Here is a 26,083-nt window from a genome sequence, read left to right on the forward strand (position 1 = left end):
TTGTTTTTAAAATAGTCCGGTAGTGGTCTATTTATTTACACAAATTGAATAGAGGTAGAACAATCTGTATTATTTACAAATTTACATTAAAAATAAATAGTTACAGTACATATACAAATACATACAGTGATATAATCGTAGTAATCAACATACACATACAACTACATGTTCCCTCTGGGTTCAGTAAAGGTATTACAGGACCTATGATGAAATCACATTTACATTCACACTTACTTGGTCATGATGAGCAAGACAAGTTCAGATTTATATATTTCAAGCTCCATTAAACAATACTTTTGATATTGACACTGATTCAAATGACTCCAAGTCATGTGAAATGGTCGGTAGTGTTGCCAAAGCCTCTGGAAATTAATCTGATCAGATCAGCCAAAATAATTAATAGCACCTGTGTGGGTTTACCATGGGTGTGGCCTTTTGGCCTTCACACAGACTGTAAGGTTGAGTTTCACCTCTCTTAACCACCAGGAGCAGCCATTTCTCTTGCAAACAAGCTAAAGACAAACATGACAAACTAACTGTGCACTACCTGCCGAGTATGAAACAGCATAGTTTAAGTAAATGAGTGGTGAGTAAAGATATTTTCCCTATGGTGAGTTGGTGGACCAAGCTAGAGGTAAAAGCAATTAAATATTGAACTTAACATTCATTTGGTGGCCATAAACATGACTCCATTGGGATGCTCCTGTTGCTCTGTATCTGCTGGATGTGTCATTAGGCAGCTGTTTGCCAACAAGTTAGCCATAACATCTTGATAAGCTGATGGTGCCTTTTTTAAGGCTGTCTTTTTCTTTTCCCAAATGGTCAAAAAATCTGTTAATGCAGCTTTAAGTTAATGAGCAAATTAAGCCCTTTTTAATTTGCTTGGGTAAACAGTCTGGTTATTTAAGTTATGACATCTCTCTGCACCCTACTAGTCTGGCAGTGTTAAGACATTTCATCTGAGCTGCACTTCTGCAAACTTCCACATCCTGTCATATGACTTCCCAGACAGAGAACAGAGCCAGCAGATATATCTGGTCTAGATTTAACCCTCTAATAGATGCATCTTAAGTTCCCCATAGGTAATTAAATTTCAATAGCTGGAGGTGGCATATAAGAAAGAAAACTTATGATGCGACTGGGCAAGTCCAGTTTGGAAACAACTTCACGTGCTCTTGTGCCAAGAGTCCCTCTCACAGCCACTCTGCTGATCTGCTGTAGACTGAGGGGGGTCTCTAAGGAAGAGAAAACAACAGTGAGGACATTTCATCTTGTCATATCTGTGCTGTTAGATGATCTACAGTGATGTGCAAAAATGTTTGACCCCTTTCCTGATTTCTTTTTTTTTTTTGCATGTTTGTCACACTTAAATGTTTCAGATCATCAAACAAATTTAAAAACATTAGTCAAAGATAACACAAGTAAACACAAAATGCAGTTTTAAATGAAGGTTTTTATTATTAGGGGAAAACAAAATCCAAACCTACATGACCCTGTGTGAAATAGTGATTGCCCCCTAAACCTAATAACTGGTTGGTCCACCCTTAGCAGCAACAACTGCAATCAAGCATTTGCGATAACTTGCAATGAGTCTTTTACAGCGCTGTGGAGGAATTTTGGCCCACTCATCTTTGCAGAATTGTTGTAATTCAGCCACATTGGAGGGTTTTCGAGCATGAACTGCCTTTTTAAGGTCATGCCACAACATCTCAATAGGATTCAGGTCAGGACTTTGACTAGGCCACTCCAAAGTCTTCATTTTGTTCTTTAGCCATTCAGAGGTGGACTTGCTGTTGTGTTTTAGATCATTGTCCTGCTGCAGAACCCAAGTTCGCTTCAGCTTGAGGTCACGAACAGATGGCCAGACATTCTCCTTCAGGAGTTTTTGGTAGACAGGAGAATTCATGGTTCCATTTATCACAGCACGTCTTCCAGGTCCTGAAGCAGCAAAACAGCACCAGACCATCACACTACCACCACCATATTTTACTGTTGGTATGATGTTCTTTTTCTGAAATGCGGTGTTACTTTTATGCCAGATGTAATGGGACACACACCTTCTGAAAAGTTCAACTTTTGTCTCGTCAGTCCACAGAGTATTTTCCCAAAAGTCTTGGGGATCATCAAGATGTTTTCTGGCAAAAATGAGACGAGCCTTAATGTTCTTTTTTCTCAGCAGTGGTTTTCGTCTTGGAACTCTTCCATGCAGGCCATTTTTGCCCAGTCTCTTTCTTATGGTGGAGTCATGAACACTGACCATTGTGGGGTCTTTTGTGACTTCTTGGATGAGTCGCCGCTGCGCTCTTGGGGTAATTTTGGTCAGCCGGCCACTCCTGGGAAGGTTCACCACTGTTCCATGTTTTCGCCATTTGTGGATAATGGCTCTCACTGTGGTTCGCTGGAGTCCCAAAGCTTTAGAAATGGCTTTATAACCTGATAGATCTCAGTTACTTTCTTTCTCATTTGTTCCTGAATTTCTTTGGATCTCAGCATGATGTCTAGCTTTTGAAGATCTTTTGGTCTACTTCACTTTGTCAGGCAGGTCCTATTTAAGTGATTTCTTGATTGAGAAAAGGTGTGGCAGTAATCAGGCCTGGGTGTGGCTAGAGAAATTTAACTCAGGCGTGATGAACCACAGTTATGTTTTAACAGGTGGGGCAATCACTATTTCACACAGGGTCATGTAGGTTTGGATTTTGTTTTCCCTTAATAATAACAACCTTCATTTAAAAACTGCATTTTGTGTTTACTTGTGTTATCTTTGACTAATATTTAAATTTGTTTGATGATCTGAAACATTTAAGTGTGACAAACAAAATGCAAAAACGTAAGAAATCAGGAAGGGGGCAAACACTTTTTCACACCACTGTATATAATGACAGTGACAGGATGCATACTTTAAATAAACAAACTTACTCTCATAGAACTCAAGGCAGAGATAAGAGGGAGATTTCACACTGGTGTAGTGGATGGGTTTTTTGTTCAGGTTATCCCTGGCGTACACATTCCCCCCAAACTCCACAAGGAGGTCAATCAAGTCAACGTTCTTTGTTTTGGCTGCATGATGAAGTGCCGTCTCATGTAGCTTGGCAGCATTTACATTTGCCCCTTTGAGAAAAAAAGACAAAACTGTATGAGAGAGAGAGAAATGCTTCTCGTCTGTTTATACACTAATTATAAATAATGTTATAAAAGGAATATCATTAGCAGTAAAACAGCATAAAAACAAACTAGTAGAATCTACCTCATGAGGGATGAGTGGATCACTGGTGTGGCTTAACCAATTGAACTAACCTCAAAGTGTCGGGCTGTCAGTGTGTATAACTGTGATATGAAATTACACAGGCATGACAACGTGTTTTCCTTTTCAGATCAACTCACAGACACAGTAGGCATGAAGCTATTTTCATAGTTTGCAGAAAAGCTGGGAGATTAGTCAATGTACTGTAACGCTGGTTACTCTTAGCGTTAACGGTTAACTTGATAGTTACAGTGTCAAAACAATTTTTCGGGTCGTGGGTAAAGTAAAAGCACAGGGACAGCTTCCTCTGTGTAACTTGGTCCACTTTAATGACTGAATGCTTCAACCGCTAGACAACAGAACACCGATAAACAAACGTGCTACATTTCACTGTCTTACAGAGTATCACTCCGCCAATCTAAACAATTACTAACACTACAGGGAAGGCGTTACCTTTCTACACACAAATAAGGATATTTTAATTATGAAACTGATATAATTACAATTCATTAAATGATGTAAATCTCAATAAACATTAGTAAATAAGGTGATTTACAATTTAAATCCTTACAAAAATAAACCTAATCTTAATAATGTAATATGAATATTGTCACATGAGACTAGACACCTGATTTTGTTATGGTAATAAGCTGCTAACTATAATATCATGTTATATCTTAAATGTTGTTAGAGCTTTTGAAAGGTGGTTGATTGATTAATCAGCACCAATAATCTTTAGTTGCTTCCAGTCCTAATGACTAAAAAAATAAAAATGTGTTGCTGCCTTTAAATACATAATAATAGCACAGATAGTCACAACCAAAATATCAAATTGAAATAGCAAATTATCCATATCCAGGTTTTCACCCAAAGATATTGTGACATTTAATTCTACCCAGCTGTGGTGTGCAAAAGACAAACATGAACTTACCTGCATTGAGGAGAACTTTGGCGCAGTCATAATGTTGCCTTGCACAGGCGACATGAAGCGGTGTCCCATAGTGGCAGTCATGAGCCTCCATGAAAGCACCTTGATCAATCATGAGCTGAACACAATCTGAATTACCTATTGTGAGAGACAGGCAAAGTTGTGTATATTTAGAACAAAATTAAATGCTCTACAGCAGAGTGACTTTCTAAACTCGGCTGGGGGAAAAAAATCCCAGCAGACAGGGAGTCGCATTCGCATAAAAGTACATTTGAAAGCGATACCCCAAGCCTTAATTCTATCTTTTGAGTATCCAACACTCATTTCCTGTGGGCTTTAATGGAGGCTGTAAAATGTTTGTAGTTTCATCCTTCAGAGAATACAGAAACTGTTGTCAGCTTGAATAGATTTTGGCTAGAGTTTCACTTTAAAGACTGCAATCACCCGAGTGTGTTCCAGTCCAGTTAGCAAGCATATGATTAATTTATTAACTTTTTCCAGAAAGATAACTAGATGACTAGTCCTGCATTAACAGTACAAATGCTGTGTGGAATCAGGTCTGGCAATGGTGACTGAAGAAGTAAAGACATCTTGATGGACAGATGCATGGCTCAAAAGACATTCCTGTGCGATGTTGTACGTAACACAACAAGTACCTCCCATGCAAGCCTCATGAAGAGGTGAGAAAGTAAACAGTGGAGGATTAACTGTTGCACCATACTCCAGCAGCAGCTTGACACATTCCAGGCTACCGGCTGCACAGGCATCACACAGCGGAGTGCTGCCATCAATGTTACGAGCATCCACCTGGAGGACACAGAGCCATAATAAATATACCATCACCGTCAATCAATCATGCACTGATGAAGAAAGCCATCAACTTGGTTTCCTGTGAAGCATTTCTGTCGTTGCACATCACTGACACCATCTCACCTGTGCACCAGCGTCCAGCAGCAGTCTGACGCATTGGGTCTGTCCCTGTATACACGCCTCATGCAGGGGGGTGATGGAGTCAACTGCCACAATGTTAACTGCTGCACCTCCCTCAATCAGCTGCTGCAGCTGGAGGGCCCTGCCCTGTGCAGCAGCCTCATGCACTGCCGACCGGTCTGTCCAGAATCCAAGACCATGAGCTGTGAATATATGTGAAGCCAAACAATACTGAACCTTTCTATTCATGAAGGTTAAGTTTTCTGGGTGTTGACTTATGATTGGATTGAGTTTATTTTGTCATTCCAACCATACATAGCTGGGGGCACAATGAGCTTCTTTTTTTTTTTAACAATTCCTCATAAAACATGAGACAAAATGTATACATTTAGGTCTTGATCCTGTAATGAAAGTACTTCACCTTCACGTTTGGAAGCTTTACATGTCTTACAAACTTCACTACAAACTCTGAGGCACTGGTGGTACATTAACTGGCACAGAAACGGGCACAATAAAATCACTCACGTACAGTATGATCCAAACCATCACAATAGTACTAGTGTATTGAATTGTATTACATTGTAAAGTGGATGTTATTGGGTCCATTGACCTGTGCATTCATACAGTCGATGTTTTATAATATATATCTTAAAGCAGGTCACATTTGCTGTTACAGAGCAAAGCTAGGTCTAAGTTTGGAGCCCATTTACTGATTTCAAGGACCGATGCAGTTGCGCAACATGCACTTCAGTGCCTGCTGGCCTCACTAACGAGCTTACAGCTTGCTGTCATGCTCTCAAACTAACGTCAGCCACAGTGGCACTTTAAGAAAGCTCGCTAGCTAACGTTGACCTAGCTATACGTCTGACAAGAGACTGAAAGCTAGTCACCATGAAATGAAAGGTAATGAAAGCTAGTCATTGTAGCTGCCAACCCCGTCAAATGAATCGCTTAGCTAACTAACACCAGTTTTAACCTGTTGTCCTGGGTTACTGTTGATCACCAACTGTAAGCTACTTAAAGTTACCGATTTCTCCATACAAGGACGGTCTGGCCCGAGTGATCTCCATTTCATGTTACCGTTTTCTTCTGCGTACACCACGTAGATTCAGCCGAACATGTGGTTCATTTTAAAGCAAAAGACTGAAAGGGCTGCACTACTAACGTTACAAAACACGCTGGGCCGCCGGTTGCCAAGTGCTCATTGAGAACGGCTGACGACATTCAGTCCAACAATGGCTTGGAATTCTGGGATATGTAGGCGATTGACCTGCAATGAATGAAATGCTTGGTAAGCCTACCTGTATGTCTACCTACTACCTGCCTACCTGCCTGTGGGGAGTGGCTTTGGAGGGAGTGCTGGACGAAGTGGGTGGGATTATTTCGGTTTGATACTTTCAAAATCTGGCTGTCTCTTGCTAGTTTCTCCAACGTTACCTACCCTAGCTTCACATGATTCAAGTTAAATATTTGACTGATTTGAACAAAATAGGACACGAAGAAATACTAAAAAACAAATAATAAATGTGTATTGAGATTGTTATTTAACAATGCAGAATAATTAAAACAAATGTATTTATTTACTAGCTAGTTTACTTACTTACCCAATGCGTGGAGATGAAACTGAGGTTAGCTAGCTAGCTAATACAATAATTAACATTATGGCTTTTTCGCTAGCTAACAAGTTAACATATTAAAAGAAGGCTTTTAACTAAATCAACATGATACAAAACTGCAATGACATTTCCAAGTGCACAGGTAGGAATGTTTTTTGTGTGTTTTTAAAAGCTAACATGACTAACTTAAAGTAGCATTACATTTGCTAATCCATGATGTGTTGTGTCTTGTATGGATTTGGATTTGCTGTGGCTCTACCGTTTGCATTTCAGCAGCAGCATCTTCATTTATTTTATGTTGGGGAAGTGAAATATTTATGCGAACATGATTAGATTTAGCTGAGAAAGAGTTGCCAGGGTTCACAGTGAATAAAAGCTAAAGGCTAACTTAGGCTAATTTTGCATTTGTAATTCTTGTCTTGGTTTTTAGTGGAATTTGCGATTGCTGCAGACGTCTTCATTCTACAGAGCCCCCAATAGGGCATGGTGGGAATTTTTTTTATGAAGTTCTTTTTGTATTGTGTATTATACAGTAGACCACAACACAGTGGGCACACCTTCAGTTGTGGCTAGCTCAGGTGCAAGTCTGTATGATTGCAGCTGGATAGATAACTAGCGGAGCTAGTGAACCTACCGACTTCTGCCAAGGCTGGTTGAGACAGGCTGTACAGTAGCTGTAATTATGATTATAACCAGGGGATGACATATCTTTGGCTGGCATATCATTGTGGCTGTGCATTGGTTGTCGTGATTATGACTGTGACATATTAGTTCATAATGGGTGTAACACTAACTATATGCAGGAGTTGTGTGTGTGCATTGAATTGATATGGTTGTACTGGCTGAGCGTTGTATTGAAGCTACTGTATTCCTGTATAACACATCTGTCATATCTGATAGAGTTCAAATCCTGTTTGTTTTAAAGAAGCTTCCTTGGCTAATGGTAATAGGAGCAGTAGTCACAGTACTGCTATAGAGCCATATCCAGAGAATCACAGATTCAACCACAAATGCAGCCGTAGTCCAAGCAATAATCATATGCACAGCTACAACTTCAACCACCACAGCCAGGCAGAGCCGCTGCAGTTGTGCTCACAGCCAGTGGCTGCATACTGTCGGAGCTCCGCCTTTTGAAAGGAGTAATGAGCAATAAATGCATAATGCAAAGTTTCACATCATCTCTTCTTTCTGTGGTATCTGTAGAGCGTTTCCCTAAACTGGCAGTCTATAACAACACACTGTTCCTATGAGGGGGAATGCAACATGTATTGCCAGGGAACGCAAAAGTAGTTAAAAAAAATTCCCAACATGACCCTCTGGGGGCTCCATATCATTCAGCAACTGAAGCAATTGCCTAACATTTTCTTGTTGACTTTTAGCTAGTTTTATGTCCAGAGTCATGATCTTTAACCTCCCTCTGGAGGTACATATTGAAAAACACACCACACAGTAGACTGCAAAATTTTAAAAATTGCGGTTTTAAACAATATAGGCTAACTAATCACATTTTAAGATTGCATTACACATAGTTAGGAAAGACACTGGGTTGTATGTTGCCTTTCATGTCAGTAGCAACCATTAAAAATAATTAGGATTTAATTGCACAGAAAACACCAAAAATCCCCATGTCATTAGAGTGGCCAACCTTATACAGCTACTTGCAAGCTGCAGCTAAATATGTTTTGGCATAGAATCAGATGGCCCAAAACTCCTGGAGTTCCCCTTGGTAAAATATAATACTTGGGCAGGTGCATGCAGTCTTGTCTTACAACTCTGAGGTGTATGAGCTGAATTTTAGAGCCATAATGCTGTGCAAATGGTACATTAATTTGCCAGAAGTGAATATATTGAAAGCGCAGTAACCTCTCTTACCAATCAAGCGCTCTGATTGGTGAGAGAGGTCACCTATGGTAAAACATCTATATTCAAAATATAGGTTTTATGTATTTTTGGCTTGGCCAGAATGTGGAAATTAGTTTGGTCCTTCCTCGATGTAGTCTCCATAAAAAGCATCAACTATGAGGACGTGGGTGTTGTGATTATAGTATTGTCTTTCTGCGGCATTGATCATTTCCAGTTGTTGCCCAGCAACATAATAATGCTGCCTACATTTGTTTGGGTTGCATATCTGACAACCAATAAAGCAGTCTATACCATAACCCCATTTGCAAATAAATTTCGAATTGTAAATTCTGTTCTGACAGCGGCATAAAGAGGAACCAATATGATTTCTTATTATTTTGACCTGTCATAGCTGGACTGGACCAACACGCTAACTTTAATTCCAGTGGATTAAGGGGAATGCAAACAATATTGCAAGGGAATGCAAAAGTTATTGTGAGGGAATGCATGTATAGTTCAGAAAAAAAAAATCCCACCCTGACCCTTTACACAGTACATTTTGTACTGCAAAAATCTGTGTTGCCAAGTTTGCAAGTTTTGGCAGTGAGTGCCACGAGACTCAAGCATACAAGCAATGTGTGGGACCACTGGACTAAAACCATGAGGTAGAAGTGGCTTAAAGCTGCATAGAGCTGGATAATTAGCGGCTAACTGATTCTCAGTTGGTTCGGCACCACTGGTAACCATTTCATATTACACACCAATTCAAGGTCAGCATCAAAAATATTCTTTAATGGAGCTTTACAAGGTCATTAACCTCGTACCAGGTTAGTGAGCACTTTGAGTGATTCTGTTGAAACTAATAACTCACAGAGGTAGAATAGTTGTCAGAAATACTGATTTATTCACATAAATACTTTACCTTAAATTATAATACCAGCAGAAATGAAACTTGGACCTTACGTTTGGTGCTGCCTCAATGCGAGTGTTGGCAAAACTGTACAAGTGCAATGGTTAACTCGGAGTAGCAGGATTTCATGGCTAATATGCTAAATATGTGTTAGCACTGATCCCAACTTCCCCTACAGTCTGCACCATACTACACTGCAGTCTTACAGACTGTATTGCAGAATCCACAGTATAACCTCCTGAAACAAATGAGGGCTTGTATTACGGGTAGGAGGCTAGAAGCACAGATTTGACCATGCCAGTTCGTGTACAGTTAGCAGTCATTAATTTTTCGCTGGAAACAGGAAGAAAGAGACACGCAGAAGAAGAGAACCGCAGGCGCAGACAAGCGTCGGCAGAGCTTCCACAGCTGCCTCTCCACCAGCACAGTTTGGTGTAGACTTTCAAGATGGATGCTTTCGCCTCGATAGGTTTCTCTTTCTTTTTCGATACGGACTGTACATGCGTCTATCGCTCCTGCGTGTCAACTGGAGAGCTTTCATAACGGATTTACCACGTGTGAAACGATTTTTAAAAAGTGGGTTTAAGTGGATGTTTTTGTTTTCTACGCGTTTGGACTGTCGGTTATTTTTTTTAACTTCCTGGTCGGCGCATTAATATGTCTGTTGAAACTGCGGAGAAAGCTCACGTTACTGTGAAAGGCTTATTGGATACAGCATACATGTGACTTTATAATTGTGTTGTAATGTTTAAAACCAGACACAACTATTTTCAACGAAGGGCAATGGAGGGACGACAGACTGAATAAGTGTTCAGCAATGGAAAGTGGGAATGGTGGAGCCTCGAGTAAAGGTGACGAGCTTTTTCCCCCCTCATGTAACTTTCACTTTAAAATTAACAATAAATGCTATACTTGAGATATACACCTACTGTTACCGTATGATTAGACGAAAAAGGACGACGCGTGGATTAGGTGCCTCTTACAGTACAAACATCACCAGGCTTGTGAAATAACTCAGAAACTTTTTCCTAGTAGAAAGCGGAAACGCAATTTGCTGTATTTTCCTTATGTCGCTTGTATGTTCTGCTCATGTTTGGTTTTGTCCACTTTTAGGTGTTTTAGTACCTGTGTCAGCAAGTTCTGACGTCTTTCAAATCAAAATTTTGGCTCCACTTAAAAGTGCGTACTTGTATGAAGAGTCTAAGCAGTCCTTCGGCTATACGTCCGCTGTCTTGATAAAGAATCCCGCATTGGAAGAAAAGGTTTGTCCAAATGTTATTCCTAATGTCCCACCATTTTGATGTCATTAAACATTAAGCCACAGGTAATGCTTAAACGTTTAATTAATAGCTGCACCTGGTTTGATATCATAAATGTAAATATTTTGTAAAATAGTCCCTTCTTTTGATTTGCTGTATCTTTTAAGCTTTAGCAGTGACTACTAGGAGACTTTACATAAGAAAACCTGGGCAAAGAATAAAGTGATGCATGAAAATAGGAAGTGCCCCATGAGAGGAACCTCAAACATGAAAAAATGACATTTGACAGCTTTCAAACTTATTTCTTCTTTTCTTTTCTATCAGTATAATGCATTCCGAGCAAAGAGAAGAGAAGTAGGATATTCAGAGGAGGATCTGAAGGAATCCTATGGGTTTTTGCTGTTTGATGATGTCAACAAGGTAAAAACTTGAAATATAGGCACACCTGAGAAAATACATGTTCCAACAAATCTTAATATCTTGCTGATATTGATATTTGTATTGGTTTAAAGGCTAATGAACTTGGAGAAACTGGTGTGCTCACTGGAAACAGCACATGCACAACTCTGGGCGATCCCTCGAAAGGTAAATTATGATGATTTGTGATTCCCACTCCCCCATCCCCCCATATTGCCACTATGCCAAACCAGTAGTGAGATCACCGTGACATTTTAGTATGTACAACTCAGAAAAAGGTCATATTTCTTTGCAGTTAAGATTTGTACACTTGCTGTAACATATAACTTAGATATACTTACTGGTTACTTGGTTAAATAAATGCAAAGACATGACATTAAGCCTTTCTCGCTAATTAAGTATTTTATCCCAAGTTATTACCTTGATGGCCATATCCAGGAAATTGTCCATGCATGCCACCTGTCCATTATATTTGTAGTGCAAGTCAAGGAATAGTCCCATGTTGAATATGTGGTGCTCTCCTGCCTTTGAAAGTGAAAGCAAGTTGACTGTATTAATATATAGAAATGAAAGTGGAAGAACTTTTGTTGTGAAACAGAAACTATAATTTGGCACACAGCAGTTAAGCATATTAAGTGTGTTGCAGGCAGAATAACAATGAATTCAGAATGTATTGTCTATTTCACTGTACATTGTAACATGGATCTCTTTTATCTTTAACGTTTATCCCTTAAATTTCAGTTTTTCTTCATAACTTTAAGATTGAAATGTTGCCTCTCAAAGACTTTGTCTGTTATCTCTCTACCCGCTCCTGGCTGTGATAAGTGTGGAAGTTATCAGGTATAAACATGGGTCAAAGTCCTTTTCATGGTGCTGATTTTCTTTGAACTGTAGTATGAAACCACACTGAAGTGGCACATGAAAACAAGAGCGCCACTGTGTCACATGTCACACTGTGTCAGTGTTACATGGGGTTAATCTGTGTTTTACTTGACATCCGTGCCTGTTTTGATCTTTTAGGTTCTGTACAGACTGCAGTGGTGCTATAACAGATTTCCTCAAATACCTTCTCAATACAGACCCATTAATTCTAAATATTAGGCCTGCATTTCTTAATGGCTTAAAGAGTCATTTGGAAAGGTCATACTGTTAGTATTTTGTGTTAATATGTCATAACTTTCTTTACTTCGACAGCACACTGCTGGTGAGGGACTATGAAAGACACACCAAACCTGCCCAAACCAGTTATTCACTCTTTGTGTTGCCTCCTACGTTCAGATTTCCAACCTGTTGTTTTCCATGACTGAGAGAACTTACCTGAATGCCTCAAGTGTCTTATCTATCCTCATTCATATTTCTATGTATTTTAATTATAATTTTCATATTTTAATAACAGGTCTGAACCCCTATTGCTAACAACTTGATTTTACTTCAAAAACTCGCTCTTACCTCACTTAAGAAAATACACTATATTGTGAGACATGTACAGGCTTAAATATAAATAAAATAAAAAAGATTAAAAAAAAGATTAATTTTTTTTAAAATCCTAACCAAGTTACATAAGAAGTAGTGCAAGTAACTATTAAGATCCTAGCATCTAGTGGTCATTAGAGAGGGAAACCATAATTTCTTCTTGTGGAATCAATAAAGCTTATTGATTTGCAACACTATATGTGGTTACTTGTACAATGAGCAGGAAAGCAAAATCACTAGGGTCACTTTTATTAAACTGTAGCTACATTCTGATGCCACAAGTAAACTGCAGTTCCTCTCAACAATTTTGATCTACAGTGCCTAAAGTATCTATAGTGTTCACCCATTGTGGACTTGTATCTTGAAATCTCTTGTTGGTGAGTGTAGGGAAATCTCTGGATTATGGTTTATTAAAATTATTCTGTATATAGAACATAATGTAACGTTTCATGTTTAGCTGCAATGGGTGAGGTCATTCTGATTGTTGTGTGGTGTGTCCTTGACAACTGCAACACATTCATCTGTCAAGGTGTGGCCTTGCTGCTGTAAGAGTGTCTTGTGTTTGGAAAGCCACTTTATGAGTTAAACATTGTAGTTTTATGATGTCCTCAAATCTTATTAAATGACCCTCCCTGTATTTATTTTTAACTGACCACAAGTTTTCTGTTTTTACTCAGGTGTTTACATATCTATGTACTCTGACTGTTTGGATCTAAATCGCTGGTATCATGGGAAATCTGGATACATTGCCATCATCAGGCTGACAAAGGTATTGAAAAGAAAAAGAAATTGTGAAATTATTTTTTTGAGGTAGGCAGCCATTGTGTTTTCATTAAAATAAAACATTTTATGAACAAAATCATTGTCCTTTGTTACCAACAGGGTAGAGTTAAAAAGGTTTTAGAGAACTACACCCAGAATTTTACTGCACCCACTGAGGGGTTTGACTGCCATGTGTCAGAACAGTTGCCTTCAGTATCTGCCAAAACCAGCTCCTTTCTTGCCTTTGAGAGAACCCAGGTAAGAAGAGGCATGTGACTGTTGATGAAAATCATACTGCACATTTTTTTTCCATACTCCACCCCACTGTTGTAGAGAGCTACAAATGCACAGAAAATGTAGATGCATGTAAATTACGTTATTATAACACATACTGATTACATGTCACTTGTAGTAATGCCAAGATGTTGTGGTGATAGTGCCGTTTACGTGTATTTCTTATTTGTCTGTGTAGATGCATCCTTCTGACTACAATAGTGTTGAGCACCTTAATGCATGAGTACATGTTAAGAAGGAAAAATAGCAGAGTCACTAGGCAGCTCAATTGCCTCTTGTTTTGACCTTGCAGTATTACATGTACGAGCTGCTGGATGATGGAAGCAATAAGACGACTCAGTCTCCCAGCGCTGCCTGTCCTTTTGCCATTGTATCATTTTCATATACGGATATCAAAGCAACACTTGTAGCACCACAGGAGAAAAGGTACTGTATTGCTACAGCAACACATGCTCTGCCCTGAGTGTTAGACTATGTACTTGACCAAATACCATTTCACACGAATTGAGAATTTAAGTCATACTGATTCATTCTTTTCTGATTTCTTTTTTCAGTGAAGAGAAAAAACTGGGTAAGTAACATGTAATTAATAGCAAACCTGGCAAGATTTCTCCATATATATTGCTGTCAAAAAGAAATACAGTAGCACTGCCATAAGGTAGTTCAGCCCAATAAACAGCTCATTTGGACCACTGTTTAAAGAATACATCATTTCAACAAATACACAGCAATATACTAATAAAATAATATTATACCAATACGCATCATGGGTGTATTTGTCAGTGATTTGTATATGACCATATTTTATTTACAGAAAACGGGACTGTTATGAATATGCACATCATGTCTTTTGCAGTCTCTCATTATTTTCTGTGGAGGGGTCAGCTTCAGATAGGCACCCAGTTCTATGATGTTGGGCTGAGGTCTACAGCAGGGGCCTTGATCCCTGCAGAACTGTAAGTTAAATCAATGTGCACATAGAAAATACACACGATATTCTTAAATGACGTTGATCATTTAGATTATATAACCTTTTTTCTGTACTTTGTCTTATTTTTCCATTTAAGGCCACCAGTGGTGAAAGTTGACAGATGCATTTCCATGTTAGATCTGAGACAGCTGTTGCCAAGGGCTGTCTTTGAAACCTACTTCTCTAGTGAAGGTGTGCTGTTAGAACATGCTAGAAAAAAATTACTTTATTACTTTGTTACATTGTCAAGGGATTTTTCAGCACAATTCCTGGATTTGTTTTGAACATATCACTGATAAATTTGGCTTTTTGTTGTCTTTCAGTTTTTCTGGATGGTTTATACTGCAGTCTGTGTGAGGTGGTTTCTTCTGAGGCAGAAGAAACCAGCTCACTCTCTCTTCTTCTGTCGGAGATCAAGGAGAAAGATATTGTGAGTTTCTGTTTATTATCAACCTTTCAGAGACTGTAGGGCTTAGTCATTCATTCCATAAAATGTCAAAAATAATCACAAATACCCATCACCATTTATCAGCGCCCAAAGTGGTGTTTTATTCAGTGTGGCTAACAGTCAGAAACCTGAAGTAATTAATTTGTACTTTTATATGACATGCAGAAACCAAGCAAACCCTTACATTTTTACAATTGTAACCAGCAAATTATTGTTTTTTTATTTTTTATAAAATAATTACTTAAAGGCCCAGTGTGTAGTATTTAGTGGCATCTAATGGTGAAATTGCAGTTTGCAACCATTTGAATACCGCTTGGCTCACCCTCCCGTTTCAAGAGTGTATGAGAAACTACAGTGGCCGCGAAAAACGTGAAAGGCCCAATCTAGAGCCAGTGATTGGTTTTTATGTTCTGGGCTACTGTAGAAACATGGCGGCCTCAGTGGAAGGGGACCCGCTCCCTCTGTAGATAAAAACGGCTTATTCTAAGGTAACGAAAACACAACAATTCTTATTTTCAGGTGATTACACTAATGAAAACATACTTCTAAATATATTCCATTTCTGCCAATAGCTCCTCCTAAATATTATATACTGGACCGTAGCAATTAATTGATTCTTAAAATTTTCATTAATTACTTTTTTGTTGATTTTTCAAGTCTACTGATCAGCTAATAGTTTCAGCACTGGACATTTCTTATGCATTACAACAGTTGGTCACCTTTTTATGTCAGTTTGCACTGCATGATAATATGTTTGTTATGTATGTTTATTGAATTTTACTTGCTATCCAACATCCAAAAGCCGTACCTGACAAACTTGCTAATTTTTGCCCAGGCTCTCACTTTTCCACTGTACGATGGTGGTTTTCTTATCCTGTTGCACTCCTCCCATTTCCTCACATATGATGGTAAGATATGAAAATGAGTACTATGTTGTCAGTTTCACGACAAAGCTTGCTGAATTCTATCCTTGTTAACAACCGTAATTCAACTTTATATCAACCACATATCTTTGTGTTTTTTTCCCCCCAGATACTGGGTCCAGTGCAACTGAGGTCCTGCAAAGCATGTTTGTATTTCCAGACTCACGAGTTATGCAGAGAGGTGATTAAAGCATGTGTTTAACAGTGGATATTTTCATTTGATACATTTCTCACATGACTTAAATAACATTTGCCCTGCTCAGTGGCAATTTTAAATAAGTACTCTTTCTTGATTTATCACAGGTACAAAATTTGGACAGAGAAAGGCTGCCATGTCATCTGACATCCTGCGGGTTCTACCGGTACTAAGTTATGCAGAGGGCGAAGTTGAGAAAACACCCATTGACCCAAGTGAAGAACTGTGTGAAGTATTAGCGCATCATATGCAGAGTTACGTAGCACTGATAAATCCTGGGTTGGCATTAAGTCCCTCTAGGGAAGTCAGCATCTTTCCAGATCAGTATGATGTGCCGGATGCCCACAAGCACCTCTACTCATCACCGGAGTGGACTAACGGGGCATGGCAGAGCTTCAAATCATACTTGAGCAAACCAGTCTCTTTCCAACTGCCAGTGTCCAAGGCTTCAGAAATCCTGGCGGCTGGACAAGAGGAGCGAATAGAAGACCTTGATGATGATGTCTACATCTGTCTGTCATCTCCTGAGGAGGCACCAGCCAATCCTGTTAGCACTGGATTAGAAGATCAGTTGACAGGCCAGAAATCTCCTGTAAATGTTGAGACTGTGGACAGTTGTATAACAAGTTCTGAAGCAAAAGCTGACTTAACAGCTGTGCCTCAAAATGTTGTACCAGATGATTTGCAAGCTGGAGATACAAACAAAGACCTGACTGCGCTGATCAAAACTGATGATATGGGGTCAAAACATCTCCTGACTCCCTCTACATCAGATGACCTTCCAGCAGAGCTGATTGTCAGCATCACTTCAGCAGAGCGAACTGTCACTTGTGAGAGTTTAAGTCTGGTCAGTACTGAGTCTGCAACAAAGCATAATGACTTTCAGCTTACTGGTTTTTCAACAGCCAAATTACAAACGGCCGGAGTGAACTCTCTGAATGGTGTGACTGTTAACACCAAAAAGGTTTTGGATTGTCATGAGGTCACCAATCTCACAAAAACAAAACGTAGGAAACTAGGCAGAGGACATTCCAAACGTCGGAAAAAGGTATCTAAAGCCTGTGTTGAGACTTCCAGTTTACAAACAGTCAAAATACCAGTGGAGGTTGACAACTTGAAGAGTCAGAAGGAAGACCAGGGCAAGGAATCATCTGGCCACCCACAGTTGAGTAATCCTTCAAACACTGACTGGAGGAAAGTACGAAGGCGAAAGCGCAAATTTGGAAAACTATCGTCAAATAATAAAAAAGTGAGATCTGCTACTATTGGTCTAGCAGTAGCAGAGGAGAACAAATCTGACCCTGGACAGCAGAGCTTGGAAAGCACCATTTTAAGGGAACTTGAAGCTTGTCCTCTGAGAAGGAAAATGCTGCGCTGGGACTTAAAGCCGGTTATCAGCGAATGTGGAAGAATCTTGGTTCCTCATGGCTGTACAGATATTGCTGATCAGATCAAGACTTTAAAGGATAAATTTCACTATACAAAAGATGAAAAGTGCCCTGAAAAAATGTTGGTTGACGCCCCTGTGAATGCAAATGACACAGTTGAAATGGAGCAAGAGTTTAGTACTGCTCCAGAGACAGGAGTGGACGAAACAGAGGCTACAACATCCAAGTATCAAGGGAACCATCTTCAAAACATTGTTGTCAGTCACATTAATCCTGAACACAGCATTTTGAGACAGTCAGATCATGGCAATTGTTCAATGACTTTGAATCCGGTGAGTAGGGAGCATTCTTCAAAGAATGATGGCACCATACATCCTCCCTCAGAAGCAGTTAAAGAAAAACACACTGATACCCTCTCCCCAGGAAAATGTGCAACAAAGGGTGAATTTCTGTTGAGTAAACTAAAATCAGTTCTTCTACTGGGAAAGAGAAAAACAGGTCACCTTGTGTCAGAACAAATGACTGCAGATACTGCCCAAGATGCTGGGCCTTGTCTCAAGATGAGCAAAGCTGACTCAGACACTGGGATGCTGAAGAGTAATGATGCAATTACCAGTGTCCAGGACACCAATGTGAAGGGAGTTTCAAAGATGCTGTCAGTTGACCCTCTTTTTGCATTAGCCCTAGGCCTGACACCTAAAGAGAGACCTGATAAGATACAGAAAACTGATGTTCAGGATACTCAACAAAGGAAAGACTCATCAGAGACACAAGAAGAAATCATACAAAGACCTCTATCAATTTTTCCAAGGAGGAGTAGGATTAAAACACTCAAAAAGCATCAAGGCATCTCTGCAGAACATGTTAGAAAGAAATGTAAGTTTGTTTTTTGTGTATCATGTGTAAAACCTCTTCAGTATAGTGCATGACATTGAAACTGACTGACCCTTTTCTTGGCTTTGTCATTTCTGCAACTGTCCTCAGCATGCTATCGCTAAGTATTTCTAGTTCTTAGTTTGCTTTTGCTCTTGCTTGTGCTGCATTTTGCCAGTCCTATGCATCTGCACCCAAAGTGACATTATTGGCTTAATAAACCAATCTCTTTGTTTGAAACAATGGCATCGTTTACGTGTTGGTGACAAGTTCCTAATAGTAGTATGTTCGTATTTTTCAAATGCTTTCAATGTGCTACTTTTATTTTCATGCAGTTTGTCTTTTTTCTCCTCTGTTTTGTCTTCACAGGGTGGTTGCATTTTGCAAGTGAAAAACTCAAATACACAGAGTGTACTAGGGATAATTCTGTCAGGAACCCTGTTAAGGAAAAAATGAACAGTGCTTGCTCATCTACAGATGCTTTGAACTTACTTGCTGACTTGGCACTCAGTGCCAGTAATGACCAGGTTCCACCACAACCAGACCCAGCACTTGAGAGAAAACCTGAGACAAGTTTGAAGAAATGTGACCTTACAAAAGATGTTACCAGTGCTGAACAAGAGTCAGTTCTTCATACTCTGCTTAGACAGGCTGCTGCTAAACCCATTCAGCCTCTTGAGTCTCCTTCACCAAGCCATCTTGTGGGAGGCAGTGAATTGGTTGGTTTGGTAACTAAAGAACATGCTTACTCATTGCCCCCATCTTCCTCTCTACTGTTGGGTTTGTCAGGTACACCCTTCCAGGTATCCCCTTTAAGTGGTTCTACTAGACTCCTGCACCATCACCAGACAATGTATGGCGATGGAATTAAAACACTACAACCCTCTGTCGGCCAGGAAGACAGAAGTGAACACAACCACAGGACTCCAGAATACCTAAATAAACACAGGGCACGCAGCAGAAAGTTCAGGCACTGCCGTACCTTTGATAACAAGGATGGGTCTGTCCAAGTCACAAAGCAATGGAAAAAAACCTATGACTTTAATCTAGACAGCAAGTTTACAAATGACTCAAAGGAGAGAACTATCATCCGAGCCTTGCATGGGTATGTATGATGTGTTTCTTATTTATACACGTAAAAGTAAAAAATGTATCCTTTCACATAATTTCAGTGCTATGCCTGTTTGTATCTTGTTAACGAATTTGGGAAGTATGCCGTAAAGTTGACTTTTAGTTCAGATGACATGATTATCAATTATTCAACTGAAAGAGCTAATTTTTGTACATTTTACACCTTCAATAGCCCATGGGATTTCTCCATTCAAGACACCAGTGAAGAGGTGCAGCTCATCGTCCACATATGGATAGGTCTGTTCTACAGCCGGTCAACAGACAGGTTCTTTCATGTTGACTCGAACTGTACATACCCATGTTCAGAAGAGAGTGATTCTTTGGAAAAGTCCAGTGGAATGGTGTTAGCCCCAGCTCAGCCTGAACTCAAGGCCAATTCATTTGCTCCTTTCCTGAGTGTTACAGACTCTTCAGACCCCTCGATTTCAAAAGCTTTGGACCTCAGCAAAAAAGATAACTCTGTCTTGGACCAAGGATCTATGATTTTGGACTTGTCACTGAGAGACTCCAATGCAGAGATTGTCACTTCAGATCCAAAAGTCAACAGAAAACAGGCTTCTGTGGATGGTGAATGGAAAGAAGCTAGTGAGACACTGAACACACTCAAGTCAGCAGTAGGACTACAGGAGGCAAGCACATCTCAGGTTTGGTTTGATGTTACTATTACATTAAAGACAAACTATTATGCATTTAATGTTTTTGTCATGATTTTCAGATGGTCTTTAGAATATAGAACAATTTAAGGACCAGGTTTGTGCGCTTGTCATGTAGTAATAGGCATCTGAATGGGAGTCACAAACTCTAATGCCAGGTGCTTCACACTCTGCAAATCACCTCAGACCTTTGGGCCACAGCCCCAAACAGTTGTCTCTGCAATGGAGACTTTGAACAGGGCTCACTCAGACCTCATGTCTCCAACCTCCCTTGGGATGCCAAAAAATCTGAGGCTCTGATGGACATTCAGAGTTCAATTCACTACCCCATTTAGGTTTATTCTGTTAATCTACCAGTTTCTACCACCATCTCATATAAAGACTCTGAAATGCTGTTTGGCATATAGGCACAAACAAAACCTACATACAGCTGGGACTTATGGTACCATTCTGCCTCCTGCACAAGCCTCGGCTTCTTCTCCACCAGACAGTTTCATTAGCTAGTTTTGAGTTAGACAAGGCCTGCACGTTTGCCTGCTGCCCAACTAACCATGTACCAGACCCTATATTCCTTTCCTTGTGGGTGTTGACCCCAGAACAGAAGAGGCCCCACCTTCTTTGTTTGGGTTCCGACTGCAAAGCCGCATTGGGATAGGCCCAGTTACTAGGCGATCCTGTGTAGACTTCCCTCTAAGGCTTGGCTTTAACAGGGAGCCCCATATCCACATTCCAGATAAGGTGACTATGTCCTGTTTGGCCTTCTCATAAGGGTGTTCGAATCACTCCTTTTCTGGTCTCTAGACATGGACCAATTTGCAATGGGAGACCCTACCAGGAACTATTGTCCCTGTCAGCACAGCCCCCAGGTGCACACGAACATGCAAACCCCTCAATCATCAGATACATGCACACTTCTGGCACAGCAGAAAAAGATCATCTGTAAGTGACGAAGGGGTGAGCTTCAGCATCAGGTCTTTTTAAGCTTTACTAAAGGGCAGTCTAATGGAAGTCCATCCCAGCTTCCTGAAGATTTCGCCTATTCTCCAATTTTTTTGCACTGTATAAACCATATACCAATATTGATGTTTGTGTACTTGTTCCAAGAGTCCATTGCAGTGTCTATCATGTCCATACTTGTGCCACATCCTGGTAATGTGCACATTCCCCAGATGGACTGCGCCATACCCTGTTGCTGATGTACTGAATAATGGCGACAGGGATTTAACCAACTGAGAGGGAATGCCTTCATACATCCTTTTTATTGTATTAGGGCTCTGTGTGATTGGTGGGCACAAAGTGGATGAGTGGACAGAAAAGCAGGCAAATTTAATGCCAAAATGGGTACCAAAATTGCACCCAATGAAGTTTTCTTGAGTTTGGCAAGTGTAGTTTCATTTTTGTGGTTTTTCTTCTTGCCACAATTCTGGTTTGTTTATGACTGATGCACCTGCATGTCAGGCAGCAACTATCTGGCATCATACTTATGTTGATGTTGACACACATTTCTAATTAGTATTCAACCTAATATAACACATGTGTAGCTACCTTTGTAATTGTGATTTACATGATTCATTGTTTGATTTGCTGGTGCATCAATAGCAAAAGTGACCCTGAAACCAAAACATTTAAAAACTAAATTACCAGAGAGAAACAGCAGTCATGATTTTCACCGAATGAAAGAAAAAAAAAACTGTATTCTTATATTCTGTTTTGTCTTTCTTTTTCCAGTGTAACAGAAAGATTGTACACTCCACAGAGATTATCAATGAGGTGAATGATGTCAGAAGCACCTATGAAAATAAGAGGACTTGTACCCCTTTGCAAAAAGCTGGTTGCCAGGAGCACACTGATGTACCATCTGTACCATCTTTTAAAGGTGATGAAACATTCATTCCTGTACAGGAAGAGACAGAAAGTGTATCTGTTCAGCCAGAAAACCATGAGACTGCTTCAGGAATTGGTCATGTGTTACATGGATGCAACAATGAGAAGACAGATATGAAAGATGGCATTGAAAATTCAGAAGCTACAGAGATGAGTTTAGTGCAAAAACATGGAACTGATTCATCCAAATCTGTGACCGGCAAAGAGGTGGACTCCAACAAAGAAGCAGGTGATGTGGTTCATACAGTTGAGCATGATGAAATTGAATCCAAAGATGGGGAAAACTGGGAAGTGAAAGAAAAGTCATATCAAGAAGTCAATATTGAACTTTCTCCAAAAATGATTCATACAGGTGATGATTCAACAAATGCAGAATCAAGTATAGTCTGCAATGGAAATCTTTTGGAAAATGAGAAGCAGTTGTCTATGGAGGAACCTAAAGCAGTCTCGCCAGGCAAGGCTGAAAATGTTAATGAAGATGTGGATTGTTGTACAGTACATGAAGATAAAGTGATCGAAGATGATCACTTTGGAAAAGACAATGGACTTGATGAGAAAGACAGTTGCGTTTCAGCGGTGGAAGCTGACAGTGATTTGAGTGATCAGCCATTACCTATGATGTGTGATGGCCCACACTCAGTAGAGAAGGATTGCATCACAGAATGTAATCGCCAAGTACCACTGTATGAGCAACCACCTCAAGCAGGCAACGGAGAAGATGCCTGCCATGATTTGCAGTTGAGAAGGCTGTGTGCAAATGGCAGTGCGCTGACAGATGAACATGCCATTTCAGAAAAAGCTCCTCACTCTCCATCAGAAATGGAGCCTATTTATAATGAATCTGCAGTTGAGGAGAATTCTGAAAATGACATTTGTTTGGCACATAAGGCACATTATCAGAAGGCAGCATCACCCATATCTGATGAGAGCACCTGTTCATTAGATGGGTCTATTCCCCAGACAAATGACAGTGTTGAAACAGGAAGCCAAAACAAAGTAATGGCAAACTTCAGTCTAAGTAGTGATGATCATGAAGATCAGGATATCAAATCAAATGAGGGAGAGCAAAAGGTTGATAACACAACTAAAAAAGAACTAATTCATCATCGGTCTCATTCACCTCAGTGTGAGGTTATAAAAAGGTGTGAAGCTGAAGTGGCATTGACTAAAGAAACAGATCTGAAAAGCGACGAAACAAATGAGGGATTGGAAAAGATCCATAGTGCGGTTGTAATTCCATTTATTGGAATAGACACCTCCGGAGAGGATACAGTACAACCACATGACCTACACTCACAAGGCAAGGTTGAAGAAGTTGTTGAAGGCCAGAAAGAAATACTGTTTATCAATGAAACCACCTACCCTGAAACTGTCCTACCCACAGAGCTATGCAGTACATCTCAAATGTACAGTAAAAAGGCAGAACTGTCTACTGGCAAAATATCACTATCACTTCTTGATGTAAATGAAACCAACCAGCCAGAGGTCTCGGGAAGTGAGTCTGATGAGCGGTGCCCTACCCCAACTATGGATGAGAAACCATATGAGTACTTAACTTGTTCTGGCCCCAGTAGTAGTAGTACTTCTGCTTTTAGTGGTAGTGACGCCTGCAACATGACTCAGAAATGTCTTAGCAGAATCTCACCATCTATAAAGGATAAGATGCCTCTTGAGCAAAAACTTGGTCACAAGTCTACAATTAACAGTGATCCCAACCCTCATCATGATCTTCACCCTGATGTTGAACTAAAAGCTCTAAGAGTTCTACAAAGTATAGACATGTTCCTCTCCAAATCAAGCCACACTGACAAATCCAGACAGATTGAAACAGCTGAAATGAAACAGTCTCTTGATCAAACCCCTAACCCCAGCATCAAGCACATCCCCAGTTGCTTAGCCCCAAGCCACACCTCAGCTGACTTTAAGGACAAGGAAATAAGCAATACAAAGCCAGCAGTGGTGTCTGCCTCTACCTCACAAGAACTGCACACAGAATCATCAGGTCACTTTCTTATTTCACCTTTCTCTAAATTAGAGGAAGTACTCGGTGTTAGGTTGCAGCTAAAGGAAACTGACTCAGTTCATCAACACTGTTTTGAAAGAACAGATATATTACAGGACGAAACCTCCATAGGACAAGATTATTGTCATCCCCACAGATCCTTTCCCTCTGAGTGTTTGCAAGCCATTAAACCAAATATTGACCAAGATAGACATAAAACAACATCACAGACAAATTTAAGTAATGAACCACGTTCATTCAGTCAGCGTCCTGTCATGGCTGTGAAACCATCCAAGAGTGACGATATTCAAGCCGATTGCATCTCTAAAGACAGAGAAATTGAAAACTCTGTAATGTCAATTTTTTTCAAAAGTAAACTGACTAAAACCCCCACAGTCACATACACCACACCAGCTTCCATGCTCTTGGAGAAAAAGACAGAAACTCTTAAGGGAAATTCTGAACAACTAAATGATGATAAGCAAGAAGCCAGTGAGCTTTCTTCCAAGAGCAGTTGTTTATCAAATGTTAGTGACAGTAAGTCTAACTCAGATAAAGCTAAATTTGTACTTCTAGATCCTCTCTATCAGTATGAAGGAAGGGAAATTACAAAATTCAACAAGATTCCTTCATCATCTCTCCCTGTGCAGTCTTTTGACTCTGCAAAAACTTCCTCTAAACTTGTTGATGGAAACCAAGGTTTTTTGATAAATAGTTTAGTTGAGAAAGTTGGGCAAACAACTAAAGAGAGCATTGAGATGGATCAGAAAGACTGCTCAGATGCATCAACATCAGTTGCAGATTACAAAGATGATAGCACAATAGATGGCAGTCTCTTCCTGGGACCGCAAAGCTCACTTACATGTACAGTCTATAACACCAGCCAGAAGAGATCTTATTCTTTTCTAGAGCAGGTTTCTCAGAGGTGCCTACAAGATGACCTCACTCAGGCGTCAATGGAACAGGAGTGCCTTATCTTCTCAGAACAAATGAAACAGCTTCTGAAAAGATGTACGAAAGGACCCGTTTGCCAATCGGACACACATGACAAATTGAATTTGTCTTGCTCCAGTCCTGTGACTGTGCACTTTTCCAGTCTAGAAGAGCAGGAGGATTCAGTGGATCACTTGGACTCACTGTCACTTGTTGGACAAAAAATCAAGGTAGACATGTCTGACAGGAAAGACATGACAGACACAACAGAGGGAGAAAAGACTTCCTCAAGGCATCCTCAGAAATTATCTCAAGGAACAGGCAACCCAATGGAACATGCTAGAGTGACTGCAGAATGTGCCAGGCTGTACGAAGCAATGATGAATGATGTTTGTGCTGTCAAAAAGGTCCCATCTAGACCTAAGCACTTCACAATGGACAGAGGTTACCCAAAGACTGAACCAAGTAACCATTTTGACTTCTGTGATCAAATGAAGAGAGAGATGGATGAGAGTTTTCGCAGTAATCTGAATTCAGTTGTGAAGAAATCCTGTAAAACAAAGTACAGCTTCTACATATTAGTGACATCAGAGGATGCGTTCTTTGAGGAAACCAAGGTAAGACGAGTTTTCAACAAACTTCCAATGCAGTATTTCTATTAACTATATATTAAGTATACTGTTTATAGCCTGCATTCCTGAACTAACACTCATCCGCTGTACAAAAGGTGCCAGTACAAATTTGATGTTTGCTCCTTAATGGAGATCGGAGATTGTGGTCAGCTTGGTTTCACGGCAAATTTTCAGTGGAAAGAAATTATCAAAATATCCATGCAAACTCCAAATTCTTCTTCTGCACAATAATCAATTTCTCTACTGTCCATCTGTAAGATCAATATGTTTGAGTATTTCTTCAAAATATGGCTAAATTTAGTGCTTCTATCCTAGTCCTCACACACTATCCCAGAACTATACTGTGTTCTGTCCTAGCTTACTCAGCAGCCAGCCCAA

At 39.9% G+C, this 26,083-nt stretch overlaps 2 protein-coding genes across 8 annotated transcripts in view; one reads left to right on the plus strand and one right to left on the minus strand.

Moving 5' to 3' along the window:
• LOC122875467 (ankyrin repeat and SOCS box protein 13-like) lies at positions 1–11,690 on the minus strand. Of its 3 annotated transcripts, none has more exons than XM_044194626.1 (6): positions 11,564–11,690; positions 5,103–5,302; positions 4,826–4,976; positions 4,173–4,307; positions 2,917–3,108; positions 1–1,235 (listed from the first exon to the last, which is right to left on the minus strand). In XM_044194626.1, the coding sequence occupies exons 1-6, from the start codon at positions 11,595–11,597 to the stop codon at positions 1,087–1,089; spliced, it is 861 nt and encodes a 286-aa protein (XP_044050561.1). In that variant the 5' UTR covers positions 11,598–11,690; the 3' UTR covers positions 1–1,086. The 3 variants fall into 3 exon arrangements, with proteins under 3 accessions (XP_044050561.1, XP_044050560.1, XP_044050559.1); XM_044194625.1 differs by lacking the exon at positions 11,564–11,690 and adding an exon at positions 6,127–6,265; XM_044194624.1 differs by lacking the exon at positions 11,564–11,690 and having other exon boundaries at positions 5,103–5,366.
• tasor2 (transcription activation suppressor family member 2) overlaps positions 6,270–26,083 on the plus strand; it is a 25,480-nt gene continuing 5,666 nt past the window's right edge. Inside the window, exons 1-19 of one of the 5 annotated variants that reach the window (XM_044194619.1) lie at positions 6,426–10,043; positions 10,226–10,318; positions 10,581–10,729; positions 11,051–11,146; positions 11,239–11,311; positions 13,294–13,385; positions 13,499–13,636; positions 13,965–14,098; positions 14,227–14,243; positions 14,487–14,628; positions 14,740–14,834; positions 14,966–15,072; positions 15,926–15,998; positions 16,123–16,194; positions 16,317–18,473; positions 18,840–19,575; positions 19,774–20,245; positions 21,983–22,367; positions 22,491–25,690. In XM_044194619.1, coding sequence (XP_044050554.1) covers positions 9,968–10,043; positions 10,226–10,318; positions 10,581–10,729; positions 11,051–11,146; positions 11,239–11,311; positions 13,294–13,385; positions 13,499–13,636; positions 13,965–14,098; positions 14,227–14,243; positions 14,487–14,628; positions 14,740–14,834; positions 14,966–15,072; positions 15,926–15,998; positions 16,123–16,194; positions 16,317–18,473; positions 18,840–19,575; positions 19,774–20,245; positions 21,983–22,367; positions 22,491–25,690 — 8,307 coding nt within the window. In that variant the 5' untranslated portion in view covers positions 6,426–9,967. Of the gene's footprint in view, positions 6,391–6,425; positions 10,044–10,225; positions 10,319–10,580; positions 10,730–11,050; positions 11,147–11,238; positions 11,312–13,293; positions 13,386–13,498; positions 13,637–13,964; positions 14,099–14,226; positions 14,244–14,486; positions 14,629–14,739; positions 14,835–14,965; positions 15,073–15,925; positions 15,999–16,122; positions 16,195–16,316; positions 18,474–18,839; positions 19,576–19,773; positions 20,246–21,982; positions 25,691–26,083 lie in introns of those variants that run through there. The other 4 variants (XM_044194616.1, XM_044194621.1, XM_044194617.1 and 1 more) reach the window with 4 other exon arrangements.

The sequence above is a fragment of the Siniperca chuatsi genome, linkage group LG4, assembly GCF_020085105.1.
Source record: "Siniperca chuatsi isolate FFG_IHB_CAS linkage group LG4, ASM2008510v1, whole genome shotgun sequence".
In the NCBI taxonomy this organism is placed as follows: Eukaryota; Metazoa; Chordata; class Actinopteri; order Centrarchiformes; family Sinipercidae; genus Siniperca; species Siniperca chuatsi.